Below are 17,459 nucleotides of genomic sequence, written 5' to 3'. Positions count from 1 at the left end.
TAATACCCCAAGGAAGTCTAGCTAATTTATTTCTATTGAGACAGTTTTAAAGGAAAGTGTGAAGTCTACTACCAAGTTACAGTGATATAGATGTGCTTGCCTGAACTTGCAGTGAGAGTGAGCATTTATCACCATGAAAAGATTTCCATTCATCTTCAAAATCACCTCTCTAGTACACTTGAGGTACCCCATTGTAACTGCTTGATCTGTCAGGAAAAGAATGCAGTAGATCTAAAAGCTGCAGAGTTTTGAGGAAAGGTCCAAGTTGGGTCCCATGCTGTTCGCCTTACTGAATTAAAAATATGGGAAGTTTATGACTGACCTGGACATTGCAGCACTTGCCTCCAGTGAGGTCAGTGCATACTGAATAGTTGGGTTGGTAGGAGGGGTCTGTGTGGAAAGTATTTGATGGGAAAATGTATACATATAGACCAGGCTGGAATTCATGTCTATGCGTACCTACCATGTAAGGAATCGTTACCTAGGGGTACCAGGTGCTATGCTCAAAATTGTGTTCAAGGGCAAAGAGGAAGCGTGCCTTATATGTAAGCGTGACCGTGTCACGTCCCCCCGCCCCCAACCTTTACCTCCTGTAACCCTGCTCAGGCGAAAACCACCAGTGACAGTCGTAATGGATGCATCTGGTCGTGATGGCTGTATCCAGCTCAAAGTGGATTCGGGAGACGGATAACAACACAAAAGCCAAGGGCTATTGTGTGATGCACCCACCTAAGAAACCAAGATCTGGGATGAGTATGCAAATATAAGTCAATCATCTTACCCCCATAAATAGTGAGCAGCCCAAGAGCCCGTTGAGCTCTCCTGCACAGCAGCGGGCTGCACACCAGGATCTCCCCTTGAGCAGGGATGCCTCTCAAGGTTACTTCTCAAGGTTGAGAGATTCCTTGCTGCAACAGATCCTCGGTAAGTGACTAATAGCATGCTAAACTTTGTAATCTTAGCTAAGTGATATAAAGGATTGATTGCACACATATAATCCTTTAGACATAAAGCGTTGACCAAGTCTGGGACTAGGATTGGATCTAGCCGCACCTAGACCCCTCTCTGAGAAGGAGTTTAGAAAGCAAGGGGGTCCTTTCTGGACATCATGACTCAATGGGAGGGTCTCCCTGATGGTTTTGTCTGACCCTGTCCTCTATGCAGTAAATAATCAACTGTACCTTGCCATCAAATCTTGTTAAACCACTGTCACACTTGTCGAACCTTGTTAATTCACTCTTTTGTATCAATAAAGTATATTTTTGCTTTGCTCGTACAAGTGAAGTGCATCACTCCATCTGCGACAGTAAGTAAAGCCAAGAATTTCTTGTTACTATAGTTGAAATGTGAAGAATCTAATAATTATTAATAAAGCTCTAATTGCTACAGAAAAAGAATGAATGACAGCGCAGTGAAAATTTTATACACACTGCTGGGTTTCTGCTCCTTTTCCTGCTCACCCTTCTGTGGCTCCCCTGGGTCTGAAGGTTGGCAGTTTCATTCTGGGGTGTATGGGGGGTGTCACGGCAAGTTGTCAGCATGTGGAGTGCTTCACTGGGACAAATCTGATGTACGTGTGGATGGTTTCTTCTTCCTTGCTCCAGGATCCACATGGGGTCATTTTTTGTTTGCTAACAAGGTTTTACACTCTTGATCTTTCTTTGTTGGTCTGCAGGTGTTACATCCAAATTTACTGTCTATATCGTGACATTTATGCATGTTAGATACTACTTTGTTCTCTGCATTACTCCTAAAACCAGTTTTGTGTGGCTCCGGTCTGTATTTCTTTAACTGACTATGAGTGAGTTGTTCGTAGCTGTAGAGTCTCCAGTGCCAAGGCTGTGCCCCTCTCGTGTCGCATACCTGTAGTCTGTGCCGCACCCCATGTCTCCACTCCTGGTTACACAGGTAGTTATGAATCACAGAATCGTATAGGTTGGAAAAGACCTTTAAGATCATCGAGTCCAACCGAATGAAATGGCTGTCTGGAGGTGCAACGTGCTCTTTTGGGGTAACGGCTTGTGAGGGTTGTTTTAGAGATGAACTAGGCCACTGGTTATTGTGGACCAGGTTCCTGTCGGAGTGCTGGGTATCATTTGACTGACAATATTTTAATTTGTTTGTGAGAAGAGAAGGATGAAGCTAATAACCAAAAAGCCCTCTTTTGTCTAAACCGGACAACCTAGAAACCTCGTTGGAGGACTTTCTGTGGAGTTGATAATTTAGCATTAAGAATTAAAGACATTATTGGTTTTGGTAACAGGTGCTGGATGATCAATAATGGTTATGGAGAGCTATGCTTATTAGGATTATTTTGGGCTGGATATTTGTTCCATACCCATATACAGGGCTGTAGGAGCTCCGGGTGCCCCCGGGGAGCTGACGGCCCGCGGCGGCCGGTCCGGAAGGGCTGGGGCCCGCAGCGCGGCTGCCTGCCGCCGGCTCCGGGGCCCGGCGGCGGCGGGCAGCGGCAGGCCGGAGCCGGCGGGGAGGCGCGGGGCCGCAGGGCACCGCCTCTCCCGCTGCCGCCCGCCAGAGGGCGCCGCGGCCCCCGCTCCGCCTCCCCCTCCTCCCGGCGCCGGCGGCCGGTCCTGCCGGGCCCTGGCGGGGGGGGGAAGGGAAGGGAAGGGAAGGAGGGCGGGCTGGCGGCGGCACCGCCACCCGCCGGAGGCCGCTCGCCCGCGCTCCTGCGGCAGAGGCGGGCAGCCGGGCGCACCGTGCCCCGCTCCTCCGCCCCCCGCCGTGCGGCTCGGCGGCCCTTGCCAAGATGTCTCGGGAGCCCGGCTGCAACCGCTGGCTCCTTTTCGCTGCGTGCACCCACCTCTTCTTCCTTCTCCCGCCGCTCCGCACCCGGGGTGAGTGGCCGGGGGCCGGGCCGGGACGCCATGGCGAGGTGAAGGGAGGAGACCCGGGACGCTCGGCCCCTCTGCGGAGGCGATGAGGGGCTGGAGGTCACGGGACAGGGCTGGAGAGCTTGGGGGGGGGGGGCGCCGGAGCCGCTGCCGCTGCTTCTTCCTCACCGCTCTGTCCCGCCCCGTGAGGGGAAGCGGGCGGAAGACAGGAGGTGCCCCTTCCCCCGAAGTTTGTTAGTGAGCTGGGCTGGGGCGCCGACGGGGCAGTGCGGGCTCCCCGCAGCGGCCCCGGCCCTGAGGTGCCGGTGACGGCCAGCGTAGGGACCGTTTCCCGCCCTCCGGGCCCCGCAGCGGTGTGTGGGGACGAGGGGGCGGCCCTCTGCCCCGGGCCAGTGCGGGGCAGGGGAAAGCCCTCGCCGCGGAAACCGGTCCTCACTGGGGCCAGCCGCTCAGGTCAAGACAATCTTCGTTAAACAACTGGCTAAAACCCACCACGAAGCTATTCGTGCTCGTGTTTGAAATAGCGCCTTACTGTGACTGGGTGTTGCTGAGGGGAGATGGAAAGGTAATACCGCCTGGTTAAAATGTCAGCATAGAGAAAAAAAAAATCTTATTACTATATTTTAGGGACGTTTTTAATGTGTCTAGGCAGGTGGCAGAAATAGAAGGGTTAGTAGTATGTCAGCAGTTGGATGGCTACAGGCTCTTGGAGTTAGGAGCTGTTGCCGTGAGTGTAAGAGACAGGAATAAATATTTACATCTGTTCTGTTTCTCATTATTTCTGTTCCTGAATGTTTCCATCTCTGTCAGCATAGGCTTGTCAGTTTGTCTTTGGATTTGATTCTCATCCACTACTATGGTTTGTGGATCAAAATCCTGCAGGGGAAACCTGGTAAAATAAATCCTGTCTTCAGCAAAGTAAAACTCTGATACTTTGATTTTTCACTTGTAAAACACTTTTCCTTTCCCCTACGCAGCTTGGTTTTTGGAGAAGTCCTCATACTCTACTGCTCTTCCTAAAGCTATATTTCGTTCTTTCTGGGACGAGCAGTTTTGCTCCAGTGCTTCAGCAAGGTACTATAGCACTTGTAAACTCGAACAGATTGTAATCACAGTCAGAGAATAGCAGCTTCGGTTTTCCCTGTGTGTGTACGTATATTTATTGTATACATGCATACATGCAGGTAGAAGGCGGAAATGGAAAAACTTGGGTTCTTGCTTGTGCAACTACCTCTTGTTCAGTAGGTCTCGATTAATGCTTGTATAAAATTTGTTCACCTGAAGCTTATTGCAGTATCATGGCTTTCTTGTAGTTTTTTAAAAATCCTTCTATATTAAACTCCTTTCTTTTGTAAATACCCCATGCTTTTGAGATGGCCAGGATAGTAAGTTTGCAAAACAATCAGCTTTGCTCTTGGAAAACAGAAATAATTTGGATTGCATTTCACAGAAGAAAACAGCTTGTCTCTTGGTAGTTAAGTCATTTCATAAATTCCAGCTTGCAGGTGGCAGCTTGCAGAATGGGAAAACGTATTCAGATGATTTTGTTTGATCTAACTTCTAGACAATCAGAAGGGATAATGATGATGCTTTTTCTTCTACTGTTTTTCTTTGCTTGCCTTTTATAAAGATACTGGTGTACACAGCACTCATTTAGACATTTCAGTGGTTCATAGTGGTGATTTCAGCTGCCTTCTTCCCATATGTGCGATTAGCTTAAAGAAATTGAGTAAAGAAATAAAGTGAGTTGCTTTTATTTTACGAAAAGCTTCAGATGCTGGAAATTTGCTTGCATCATCTCTTCCCCTTCCTACTCCCCCCTGCTCCCTCCCCATTTTGGGTTGATAAATCTGTAAGTCTTCATTCTTACCTGGCTAGACCGGGGTCTTTGATGCTGATAGGGTAGCAACAATAAAGAAATATTATAAAAGCTTGCATATAAATACATGAGACTATTTTATTTTGCTTCCTGGCGCTCTGAGGCTGTCTCATTATGGAAGATCCTGTCTCTTTGACTGACAGCATCAGTGCAGATTTTCTCTGGAATCATGTCAATCCATAGAATCTTATGTTCTTTGAAAACTTGGGAGGGGGAGGAAACCCAACCAACCCCCAGCCAAAACAAAAATAGACCTTTCATTAAATTATAATTAGAATTATGAAGAAATTCTATTTTAATTGTTTTGTCTACTGTGTACAACATAATCAATGGCTTTCGTTATTTGAAGTGGTTATTATTAGTCATGGTTTTGCCATATGTGAGCTATAGAATCATAACTTTTTTGGAGCCCATTTAAACTGACCCACAGCCTGGTGAGGTGATTGGAATGACTCTGGTGTCAGTCAGCCTTGAATCAGACTGTAAAAGAAGAAGATAACAGAAGTGTTGTCTTTCTGCCTCAAATGGATTTTGTCTGTGAAAGCAAAAGAGTTAACTCCTCAGTTTTTAACATCCTTTGCATTTAAAGGACATATAATTGTAAGCATTTGGAAGTTGTTTACACTCAAAAGGGTAGTACTGAAGAAAGGATTACTTCTACATTTATCATGTGGTATTATATCATTATATATATTTATACAGTATGTTGTCTTTTAATACTACAGTATTTACATCCATTTTCCTAATAGTTTGTTGGCACATTCCTGCAGTTCAGCTGCTGAACAATGAAAATAAATGATTGAGTTTTACTTTCTAGTGTTATAAGCAAGTCTATTTACTCACCAAAATTTTAATGCAAATAATGGAGCACTTGAGAGAAATAAATAGGAATTGAAGCTACTTATATTGCATTCTCTGATTAAATTTCCAGGTTTTGCATGGATCCAAAAATGTTGTCTAGTTTTTTCAGTGGATCTTAGTCCTGCTTTCAAAAGAAATAAAGATAAGATTTATGAAAATAAAGAGCTTTAAAGTCTTTCTAAAATTTCTTTCCTTTTCTTACTTATCCTCAGTTCTTAGGCATTTAGCAAAAGGAGGGGAGGACTGGTAATTGACACATTCATTTTCTGTCTGCTTGTGCCAAATGATTTGAATAGCTACGTGTGTTAACAAACTTCAAAGTACACAATGCATTAAATAATGAAGTGACAAATACAAAATTATGGGTTGTATTTAAGACAGTGCCTTGCTGGGTTTTTTTTGCTTTAGATAGCTTTGAGAGAAATAGTACGGTTAATGACCCTAGCCTTTTTGGTTACTGTGGTCCCTACACAGTTTGAACTTTTACGAGCTAATCAGTTTCTTCTTGCAATATATTTTCTCTGCGCTCTACGGTAAGTCAGTGGTCCACCTGAGGTATGCTTGCATTGCATCAAAAAACTCAAAGGGACTAGAGGAAATTCTGGATTTAGCAAAGGTGCCTCTAGCTCCAGAGATTGATATGTGTCTTGGGGAGTTCTATACTGAAAGAAATCTGTTGCAGTTGTCTGAATTAATAATGATATTTGGTCATGAAAAGTTACTCTTTTGTTATAGTAGCATCTGATAGCTCCCAGACATAGGTCATCCTTCATTGTGCGTGTGTACGTTACACGCAACGAAAAGATATCCTTGCCACAGAGAGTTTACAGTTTCTACCTGTTTTGTACCACTGATCTGGTCATGAGCTGCATGTGTAGTTAGAATTTTTCTATCTGTGGTCCACTCCTGGGCGCACCTTTTTCAGAAACCTCTTGGGAGTGAATTGTGGGTGGATGAATTAATCTGAGAGACATCCACTTGCGCCCAAGCACTGTATTTCCTACCTACCCTGTGGTCCCTTTATTGATAAGTCATATGCCAGCTAGATTTACCACATTCTTTCTCATGCCACCCTTTTCCCTGTAAATCCTTAGAAGAGGATATTTATTTGCTAACAAGGTAGCAGAGGGGCCATAGCATATTTGTTGCTAAAATAAACTCTCATGGTCTGCCTGAGTGAAAAGCTTGGTTACTGTTGGGTGAAGACTCTTGAAGCTTTTTTGTGGTGTCTTCAGGGGTCTCCTAATCTGTTTAGTGAATGGTTCTTCAGTAGTTTAAAAATAGCCTGAACAGTTCTTGTCTTATCATTAAAATGTATTATCTGGAAAAAGTCTTCCTGGAATATTTAATGTAAAAAATACCAAGTCATTTTAATATGTTTATTTGTTGGAAAAGAAGGGGTGGCTGCATGTCTGAAATCACTGGGAGTAAGAATAATGGTAAAGAATATAGAGAATATAATGTTCGTCACAGATATTGGTTTGTTTAATAAATGATATGTGTGAGTGTTGAACTTGCACCGTATGTCAGGGCAGCTGCAAGAAAAGTAATTTTTAGCCAGGCATATTCAATCTACCACTGTCCTCAACAATACAGAAAGATTGATAGGGGAGATGGTCCAGGAGAGCTGGTTGATTTTCAAGGTTCCCCTCCTACAAGCTCAAGAATGGTCCATCCCCACATGCAGGAAGGCAAGCAAAGATGGCAGGAGGCCCACGTGCATAAACAAAGAGCTCCTCACAAAACTCAAACATAAAAAGGAAGGACACAAGAGATGGAAACAGGGTCAGGTCACCCCAAGATGAATATGGAGACACTGTCTAAGAGTGCAGGTATGCTGTTAGGAAAGCCAGAGCCCACCTGGAGTTGAATCTGGCAAGGGATTCAATTTGTGAAAAGCAAGAAAAAGGGCTTCTACAGGTTTATCAGCAGCAAAAGGGAGACTAGGGAAAATGTGGGCCTGCTTCTGAATGGGGGGAGGGGCTCGGTTAAAAGAAGGACATGGAAGAGGAATTCGAAACCTTCTTTGCCTTGGTGTGTACTGGTAAGACCCACCTTCAGCAATTCCAGGCCCCTGAAACTCCTGGGAAAGTCTGGAGCAAGGAAGAGTTACTTCACTAGAGGTGGACCAGTTTAGGGAACATTTAAACAAATTGGACATACAGAAGTCCACAGGACCTGATAGGAGGCACCCACAAGTGCTGACAAAGTTTGACAATGTCAATGCAAGGCCACTTTTGATAATCTTTGAAAGGTCATGGTGACTGGGGGAGATTCCTGAAGACTAGGAGAGAGCAACTGTCACACCTGTCTTCAGGGAGAGCAAGGAGGATAGTCTGGGGAAACTATAGGTTGGCCAGTGTCACCTCAATCCCTGGGAAGGTGGTGGAGCAAATAATCCTGGATACCATTGCCAAACAAGGAAGGACAAGACAAACATACGAAGGACGAGAAGGCGATTGGGAGAAGTCAGCATAGTTTTATGAAGGGGCAGTCATGCTTGACCAACCCAAAAGACTTCTGTGATGAGATGACTGCCTTCATGAATGTGGGGAAAGCAATGGATGTTGTTTATCTCAATGTTAGCAAGGAGTTCAGTACTGTTTCTTATAATGTCATACACGAACTGATGGAGTATGGGCTAGATATGTGGACAGTGAGGTGGATAGAAAACTGCCTGACTTGATGGGCTCATGGGCTCTGATCAGTGGCATGGTGCACTCCAGGGGTTGATAATGGTTCCAGTAGTGTTTAGCCTCTTCATTAATGACCTGGACAATGGGACAAAGTGCACCCTCAGCAAATTTGCAGAGGATGCAAAATGGGCAGGAGGGGTTGATGCACCAGCTGGTTGTGCTGCCATTCAGAGGGACCTCAGCAGGCTGGAGAAATGGGCAAATGGGAAACTTGGAAAACCAAGTTCAGCGAAGGGAAATGCCAAGTCCTGCCTGTGGCGAGGAGTCACCCCATGCACCAAGGCACACTGGTGGCACACTGTCTGGAAAGCAGCATGGCAGAGAAGGACCTGAGGGTCTTGGTGGGCAACAAACTGACCATGAACCAGCAGTGTGCCATTGTGGCAAAGTTGGCCAGCAGCCTCCTGGGCTGCATTAGGAAGAGTGTTTCCAGCAGGGAAGGAAGGTGATCCTTCCTCTCTCTTCTCTGCTCAGCACTGGTGAGACACACCTGTGGTGCTGTGTCCAGGTCTGGGCTCCCCAGTACAAGAGAGACATGGACATACTGGAGTGAGTCCAGCAAAGGACCATGAAGATTATGAATAGATCGGAGCACCTGACATAAGAGGAGAGGCTGAAGGAGCTGGGGCTGTTCAGCCTGGAGAAGAGAAGGTTCAGGGAGGACCTTACCAACATATGTAAATACCTGATGGGGAGCAGTAAAGAAGACAGAGCCAGACTCTGTGGTGCCTAATGGCACATGAGGTAGTTGGCACAAACTGAAATACAGGAAAATCCATTTAAACATAAATACTTTTTTTTTTACTCTAAGAGTGATTGAACACTGGAAGAGGTTTCTCAGAGAGTTTGTGGAGTCTCTGTCCTAGGAAATACTCAAAACCTGACTAGACAAGGTCCTGAGCATCCTGCTCTGGGGGGGGTTAGACTAGATGATCTTCAGGGGTCCTTTCCAACCTGAACAATTCTGTGGTTCTGTAATACGAAGATGAAGTAGGTTGTTAAAATAATTCCCTGAAGAGCTTCATCTGTGCTGTCAGAGACATAGTATGAAATAGGTCCTTTTTTCCCAGGTTATCTGAGTATTGTATGATTTGTTTTGAGGATCATGTGCATTAATATTTTATAAATCTTAGAAGCAGTGTGGCATGCGTTATTGAACGTTATGGTGAGAGAGGCAGCAGCTGTTGTCAATCACAGTTGTTTCAGGTCTCGTGTGCCATTCCTCAGCTGCATATTAAAAATGGAAAGTCATGAAAATTCTGCTTGCATTCAGTCTTGTGAATAAGCTGCATTTATGAGGTGATACTTCTTCAGGTTAATACTATGTAATTAATACATTTCCCAGAATAAGGGTGTTTTGTGTTGATCTTAATTAGGATTGTGTCAAGTAGAAGGTGTGGATCTGGTTTGTGTAGGGGAAGATATTCCTTATCTGGAGCTCTAAGTACTGTTATGTTGGAAGAGAAGGAGGAAAATAATCAGAACATGCTGTCAGCAAGGGATATAATAGGCAGACTGAGGGTATTCTCTGTGCACTTTCGAACTAGAAGTGCAAAACATTTACTTGAGGACAACATTGGGGAGGACACTCCTACTTGTATTCTGTTTTCTTCCTGGCTAAATGCCTTATTGAAATGTGGCTATGGTCAACGTGAGTCTACTGTGTTAGAATGATTTTGGGATGTCTGCATCTAGCGGTGTGATTTGAGATTCAAGTTAGTCAGGACCTGAGATGTCATTGTGAAACTCAACTCCTAGACACTTGATGAAATTTGGTCTCCAGTTGAAAGAGCATAGCGGTATAGGTAATCAGAGATGGAGCACCACAGGCTTTGGACAATCTTGTCTTCTTGCTTTCCTACATTCCAGGTTTCTAGTGTGTCCAAGGAATTGACAGTTGCTAGCAATTCACTTTGAAAGCAATTTCAAGCGATAAATAATTTAAACTTGCAGTGAGACACTCCACTTGAATCTGTGGGGTTTTTTTCCACCCAGTTTTTATGAAAATCATCTGTTTGGCCATGATGAGTAGTATCTTGAGTTCCTTCCAAATGATAGCAATTTACTTTTATTTGCATGTCTTTAGTACCTTTTAGAAAAAGAAACCTTACAAAGAATCTTAGCAAAGCTTTCTTATGTTAAATGGAACTACTTTTACAAATGAGCAAGCTGAGACAAATGGATTAGACAACTACATCAACAAGAAAAAAAAAAAAGAGAACCCTTTTTTATGACTATTTTTCTAATACAAACTAGAAGTGTATGCCTAAGGTGGTGTCAGTATAAAAGGTTTAAGATAATGCTAGGTTTGTGCAAATTAGGTCTTTGGGGTCTCTGTTCTTTTTGTAAACATTTATTTGGGTCTCTTATACATTAACAAATTTGACTGTTGTTCAAAGATGGCATTCAAAGCGTATGACAGCCATCTTCAAGTTTGATCGAAATTTCTGTCAGCTGCTGTCAGTTTCTGTGGTTCCAAGTGAAGCTCTTGTAATCCAAACTTTAACCTAAAGATAGAGTGGAATGCAGGTCTCCCATGTGATAGCACATTATGCTGTTGTCAAGTGAACTACTGGACTGAACAGATTTGATTTTTTTTTAAAAATGGGATTTATTTGCCTTGAAGCCAAGATAAATTGGCTTCACATCAAAGAGTGATCTTTTCAGCGATGTACGGGAATAGAATTGTCAGGAAGAAAATGTATAAATTCTGTGAGAACGGACTGTCTTATGCTCATAAAGATTATTACCAATATAGTATCATTTAATGTGAAAATCTACCTGATTTTTTCTTTCTTTTGCTGCAGAACTTTGTCAAGTGTGAAAATGAGCTCCTATAATGTGAAAAAAGTCTGCTTTTTCTTTCAGCTTTTGCTGTAAGTGTAGTTCCTGAAGGTGCAGAAGATGAGACTGAACTACCAGTGCTGCAGGTAATAAATTTTAATTGCCAGAGCAGGAACATTTTACAGACATTATAAAATCATCTAGAAGAGACCAGAGCAGAAAGCCTAACATCTATGACATTGATTATTTTGATCATTGATTTAAGTGGTACTAAATGTCATACGATGTCTTTCTGGTTCTTTGTGGCATATAAGATACCTCTAATGGGACACAAGTTGCATGTAGCACTACTCTTCTAGTATTACTAGGATCTTAATTTATCCTATGGATTCTTAGAATTACTAGAATAAACTTACACTTAGCACTTTTGATTTCTTTATTACACTGGATTTTCTGACTTATGTTGCCATTTGTATTAAGACAATTAGGTTTTTTGGGTTTTGTTGTGGAACAAAACTATAATTTAGAAAACAATTAATTTTGTTTTTCCCAGGATCAGCTGAAGAGTGCATTAGAAACTTATAGTAACAAAACCTTGGCGATTTTGCATAGCTTCTACAAGCTGATAGTGTTATTGCTGTTGAGAACAGTTTTTGAGTATATAACCTTTATTAGTTCAGAGACAGGTTTTCCTTTCTTCTTGGTTTTGTTAAATATATAATACATTGAGAGGGAAATGGCTGCCTCTCTGCTAAATTAGCATTATTACATATTGCTACCCAAGTCACGGCTCAAGTAAAGCTTGCATATGAAATTACAAATTAACAGATTAGAAGAACTAATGGTCAGAGCTAGCCCTACTGTTAAACAGCATAATGGGTGCTAGGTGTGTATGCATGTATGTCCTTTAGCAGGTTTCTATCTACCAATTTTTTTATATGTATATATTTGTAACAGATATTTGTGAATGTATAAAAGAGATTTAAGGGAGGAAAATCAAATAAAAGTACTGGAATGAATCAAGAGTTAGAATCTATAACTGCCGTTTAGATCTACTGATCTCATATCAAATGCAATGGAAGTATGGTCAGAGATATGTGTTTCTAAATAATTTTTTGTTTTGATGATGATTGCTGTATCTACAGTAATTTTCATAAATGAAAAAGATCCCTATTGCAAACAGCTGATCTGCTGCAGTGTATCTGGGAGACTAGGTAACGTGATTCTGTTTTCATTACTTATAAGTTGCTGTTTGTCAAAATGCATTACTGTCTCAATCTAGCTGTTTAATGTTATCATTCTTATATAGGATATAATTTATGAAGGCTTTCCTACTATTTTAAAGTTTCAAAACCTTCCCTCAGATGAAGTCAGAGGTGCCTCCTAGAACTCTTCAGGCCAAAATCCCATTTTTAATCCCCCCCCCCCCCTTTTTTTTTTTACATTAACAGAAATGACATGGGCAACAACTGTTCTGTTTTGTGTTTTAATAAAGATAATTGTAAAATATGGCTTGTTTGTCACACTGTGTACCACAAAACACATACTTTTTTGTTTGCATAGAAAATTAATCTTCCCATGTTGTTTATGATAGGGTTAACTTAGAATGTGGTGTATATTATGCTGTAAGATGGCAGTACTGTGTATAGTCATCAAAATAACTTAGTCTTATAAGAGTTGCTGACCCGGTCAGCAAAAAAGAGTCATAAGCATGGATGCAATGCAGTCACTCTTGAAAAGGTTTTACAGATGGCTATCAAGGAAGTTGGAGCTTATGCATTTCAGTGTAAAAGTCAGACCTGGACAGAGGGAGAGATCATCTGATGCAAGCAGGACTAAAAGGATTAGATGGATATGATATTTTTAAAAAAAGGAGGGGGAGAAAAGATTGTGTTTATAAATAGGAATTAAGTCACAAGGGTAGGAAAACTATATACGAGCTTATTACTGAGGAGTGCCTTGTATGGCATTTCTATCTGAAGGTCTTAAAATGCTTGAACCAAGATATATCCTACAACATCCTTATGCAATTAGTAAAGATGATCTTGATTTTTACATGTGGAGAAACCAAAGCACTGAGGTGCTATTACCAGGGAGAAATTGTGCAATAAATGAAGGCTCTGTTTTCCTTCGTACAATTTTTGTAGGAAGCACAAAGCTATTTCTCCAGTCCTCTCTCTCTACCAGTCAGCAGTGCTTAAACACCACCTTTCCACCCAGCCTCTGTTATTTAGAAGCAACTGAATGTGCTCGTAAGATATTCTTATGTGTGTGTCTTGGTTTCCTGGTTAACGATGCAAATGCAATGTCACTGTTGCCTGTTCCTCAGCACTCTGTTAAAATTCCATCACAAATGTATGTGATACCTGAATAAATCCCAGTGAAGTCATGTTATGTACAATAACCTTTTCATATTTATTTGTCTTGATATAAATTGCTTTTGGGTCCTCCTTTAAGAATTGTGTTTCAGTAGATGCTTGATAGTGGATCAAATGAGTAAGAGTGTGTTGGGTGTTTTTTACACACCGAACAGGTGTGTTTGTATTATAGAGTTCCATATTCCAAACTTTGTGCTCAGGAGATACATATTTAAAAAAAAAAAGACATTGTATTAAAAAGACATTATAAAAAAAAAAGACAAGTATTAACTTAAAGAGCCCTGGTATAAATTGAGTCATGGAAAAGCATTCTTTTTTTTTTTTTTCCTTTTTCTTCTTCTTTTACTGTGTTGTCTAAGTAATAGTATACAAGTATACAAACGTGGAATATCTGTTTCAATTCTCGATGATGAAAAACTTTTTACTTTAGTTTTTTTCTTAGTTCTTGAATTAAAACCTCTATGTATGCGTTTACAATCTGATGAATGCTTTGACTCCCCTTGTCTCTCTATAGAAATATTTGAGTTTTTGCATGTATCCTTATTTTGCTTTTTCTCCTTTCTTCTAGAAGTCTGAAAACAGTGGAACAATTAGTAAAATAAGCAAAGGTAAGTACTGTATAGTCTGTATTTGTTTTTAATTGTGGCTGCCTTTTTAATATGAATAAAATACAGTTATGCTTTGAGAAGTGACTGCATGAACAGTGCCTAAGTGCTCAACAGCATTGTTAGTTAATTGCTGGTTCCCAAATACTTTGTATTTTTTTTCTTTGCTCATATAGTCTCATCAGACTTCTCGATCTTTGTATTTGCAATTCTTGTAGTTAAGTGTTTTTCTGAAAATGTGCACTTGCACTATGAAACTGATGCATTGCTTTTTGTAGTATATAATAGTACATTGTAGTACATTAAAATCAAATTTCATTATATTTAGTAGCAGTTCTTGTAAAAATTTAACATGAAATGGAATTTTACCATTCTGCTAGGTTCTCATGGTACTTGTAATAACTAGGGTTTTTATAAATTACTTGTAACAACTTGTAATAACTTTGTAGTATCTGGAAACAAGTGTTTAAAAAACATGTCAAACATTAATAGGATGCTGAGTGGTAAAATACATTTTTACGGAACATGTGAGATAAATTATGAGACTAAAAATTCTGCAAGCTTCTGCCTTTTCTGAAAACAAGTCTGATGTCCTTCCAGCAAAAAGTTTACAGACCTGAGATAAGGACTTGTAATATCTGCACTGTAACCTAGTGCTGCCTCTGCTATAGTACAGCAGTTCAATTCTTAAAGCAACTTGGACTGTTACAGTACTTCTCACTCTTCTAAACCTTGAGCACTTGGGTCTGCTTGTTCTAAAAAGAGCCAGCTTGACCATGTCTCTTGCAGCAGTTTCTGAGTAGTTGTGAGTTCATTTTGACATCAAAGCTGAACACCAGGAAGACTTAGCATGCTTTTAGTGGAGTTGCTGACAGAACTCTGAATGGTGCTGAGATCTGGGTTTTGTTTGTTTGTTTTTTGGCTTTTTTTGGACTTAGTTGCAAGCTCTGTCCCTAACACAGATAACCACTTTTGTGGAAAATAATTAAGTCCATTGTCCCATTAATCTCCCATTTTACCATTGAAAGGTCAGGACCTTTCTATAGAAGCTTTATTACTCTGTTTCCCTGTTCACCCATCCTTATCTGGTGTCAAAGAAAGTCCATTTCCTCTTTGTGTTCTTTCATCTCTTTCTGTGGAATCTCATAGCACAGCCAGATGCTGGTTGCTGCTTTTATCACTCCCAGCAGACCTGCTGTGTCTCACTTCATAAAACACCCAGGGAGGCATTGACAGACTTTTTTTTGGCTTTTGACTCAGTTTTCATAAGTTTTAATACAATCTCATTACTTAGGAAAGTTATATTTAGGAATGTTACAATGGTACATTAGTGATGTAACTACCATCTGTCATATATTGTTTGTTTCAGTAGGAGATCACTTTAAAGCAGAAGTATTTTATGCAGCAGGTAGCAAAATTTAGAAACTTGCTGCCACAGGAGGTAGTAGAAGCAGACCATACCAGCAGTTTCAAGAGGGGACAAGTCCATAAATGTATGGTAAGATAGGCAGCATTTCTTCTGGCATTTCCTAGTACAATAGTTGTGGATGCTGTTAGAGTATGAGGAACACTGGAGAAAGTGAAGGTCTTGTGGTGTTCCTAAATAGTGTTTCCTATTGCTACTGTTAAAGACAATATACTGGACTAGATGGACCATTGGTCTGATGTAATACATCATTTCTTGTGTTCTTTATCTTCTTTTTAACGAGATTCTGCCTCTCCTTAAGAAAGAATTCTTTTTTTAAAGTCTCTTTTAACCCATTTCTGTGGGTAAAATCAAGGAAGGACTTGAAACAGAGAATGAAGTTCTTGATGGTTCTTAGTTCCTGGGTTTTTTTTCATTCCTCTTTTTCAAACTGTTATACAAGAAAATTCTTTCTCCTTTATAAATAAGCTGTACCTTTGTAACAAGGAAGCAGAGTTATCATCTGTAGTTTTACTTCCAGAGGTTTAAGGGATCTTTTTAAGTGTCCTTAGCCAAGCCTTTGAAGACAGGTATTAACATCTTGATATCCTAGTCACTGGGAAGACAAGTGTAATACAGAGAAGACTGAACTTCATGTTCTCATGGTCGCTTTGTCTACCCAGAATATGATGTAGCTTTCTGGATTGGCTGGTGTGCAAAGAGTTTCATGCACGGATATGTTATATTCCAGCCAAAAGATCAGTGACGTGACTTAACCAATGTTGGGTAATCATTGCCACGCCAAGGCAAAAAGTCTTGCCCTTCAGGTGGATGTATAGGTACTCTGTTGGTGGATGGATTTGTCCCCAAATGGTAGGCCGTATTGCTGACGAACAGTATTTTCAGCTTTTAGAATATTTGAATAACAAAAGCAAATCTCTTCTTGAAGTGAGGTGCTGGCTGTTTCAGGCAAGTGTACAATGATTTTGCCTTCTTTGGAAACTCAAGGAAGCATTGAGCTTGGGAGTGTGAGTTCTCTAGATTCCTTCTGCAGTCTGTGGAAAGAGCGGGGCACTTCCAGAGAGTGACTGAGATCCAAGGTAGGTTGAGTCATTCTCTCTGGAGATATTCCTCTCACCACAAGGGTATCTACTAGCTTTTGGCCGTGGGGTGAGAGAGTATTTGGTTTGGGTTTTTTCTTTTGTCTTTTTTTTTTTTAAACATGTGTGTTAAATGAGAGAAGAAGAATGAAGTAGTCTTGAGGCTTTTTTTTCTTGGATTTGATTCTTGCAAATATGGTGATGTTATACTTCCTCTGATCTGCAAATACCTGCAATATTCTGAAAGTATCAAAAATATTTTTTGCAGTTATATCCTTTTAATATCCTGCCTGGCCTAGTTCTGCATTTTATCTAGGCTCTCTAGGAATTAGTGACGGAAGTTTGGGTGGAAAGGTGAGAACAACATGTGAGGTTTAAGTAAGTTTTTTCTTTAGTGTCAGAGCAAATGCATAGGTGATGAACTTTTTTTTTGTTGTTGTTAAGTAAGTTAAGACACATCATGAGTTCTGAGGTGGTAAGCAACATACTTTATGTATTACAAAACTATGAAAGGGTGTGCAGTTTGTGAACAACTGGATACTATTACTTCTAATTTCAAGAAGTAAATAAGTGTACTAAAAATGTGGTGCATTTGGAATTTTTTTAAAGTGGTTTTTTGGTTGTTATTAAGGCAAGTAGGTTAGTAAAATTCAGGAAATAGAAATATCGGAAATACTCAAACTGTGTTGAGAAGAGAGTGTTTGAAGTTAGGATGGCTTTCAGTTCTCATACTGCAGGCCATAAACAGATAATCAGTCATTACAATGCTTATTGCATATATGGTAAATAAATAAGCACACACACAGAGATGAGATTGTGTGCCTGTATCTATCTATATATGCAAATACTGCCTTTAATCCAGAAAGATCCCAATAACTTTTATATAAACACATTTATGA

The 17,459-nt window shown here is 40.9% G+C and overlaps 1 protein-coding gene across 2 annotated transcripts in view; it reads left to right on the top strand.

Annotated features, from left to right (window-relative positions):
• The first annotated feature begins 2,599 nt into the window (after window positions 1–2,599).
• B3GLCT (beta 3-glucosyltransferase) overlaps window positions 2,600–17,459 on the top strand; it is a 67,870-nt gene continuing 53,010 nt past the window's right edge. For both annotated transcript variants that reach the window (XM_075490801.1, XM_075490800.1), the window contains exons 1-3: window positions 2,600–2,855; window positions 11,157–11,218; window positions 14,019–14,058. In XM_075490801.1, coding sequence (XP_075346916.1) covers window positions 2,768–2,855; window positions 11,157–11,218; window positions 14,019–14,058 — 190 coding nt within the window. In that variant the 5' untranslated portion in view covers window positions 2,600–2,767. The remainder of the gene's footprint in view (window positions 2,856–11,156; window positions 11,219–14,018; window positions 14,059–17,459) is intronic.

Source organism: Mycteria americana, chromosome 1 (assembly GCF_035582795.1).
Source record: "Mycteria americana isolate JAX WOST 10 ecotype Jacksonville Zoo and Gardens chromosome 1, USCA_MyAme_1.0, whole genome shotgun sequence".
NCBI classification, from domain to species: Eukaryota; Metazoa; Chordata; class Aves; order Ciconiiformes; family Ciconiidae; genus Mycteria; species Mycteria americana.
Note: the sequence above shows the minus strand (reverse complement) of the source record. Positions and strands in the feature narration are given on the sequence as shown.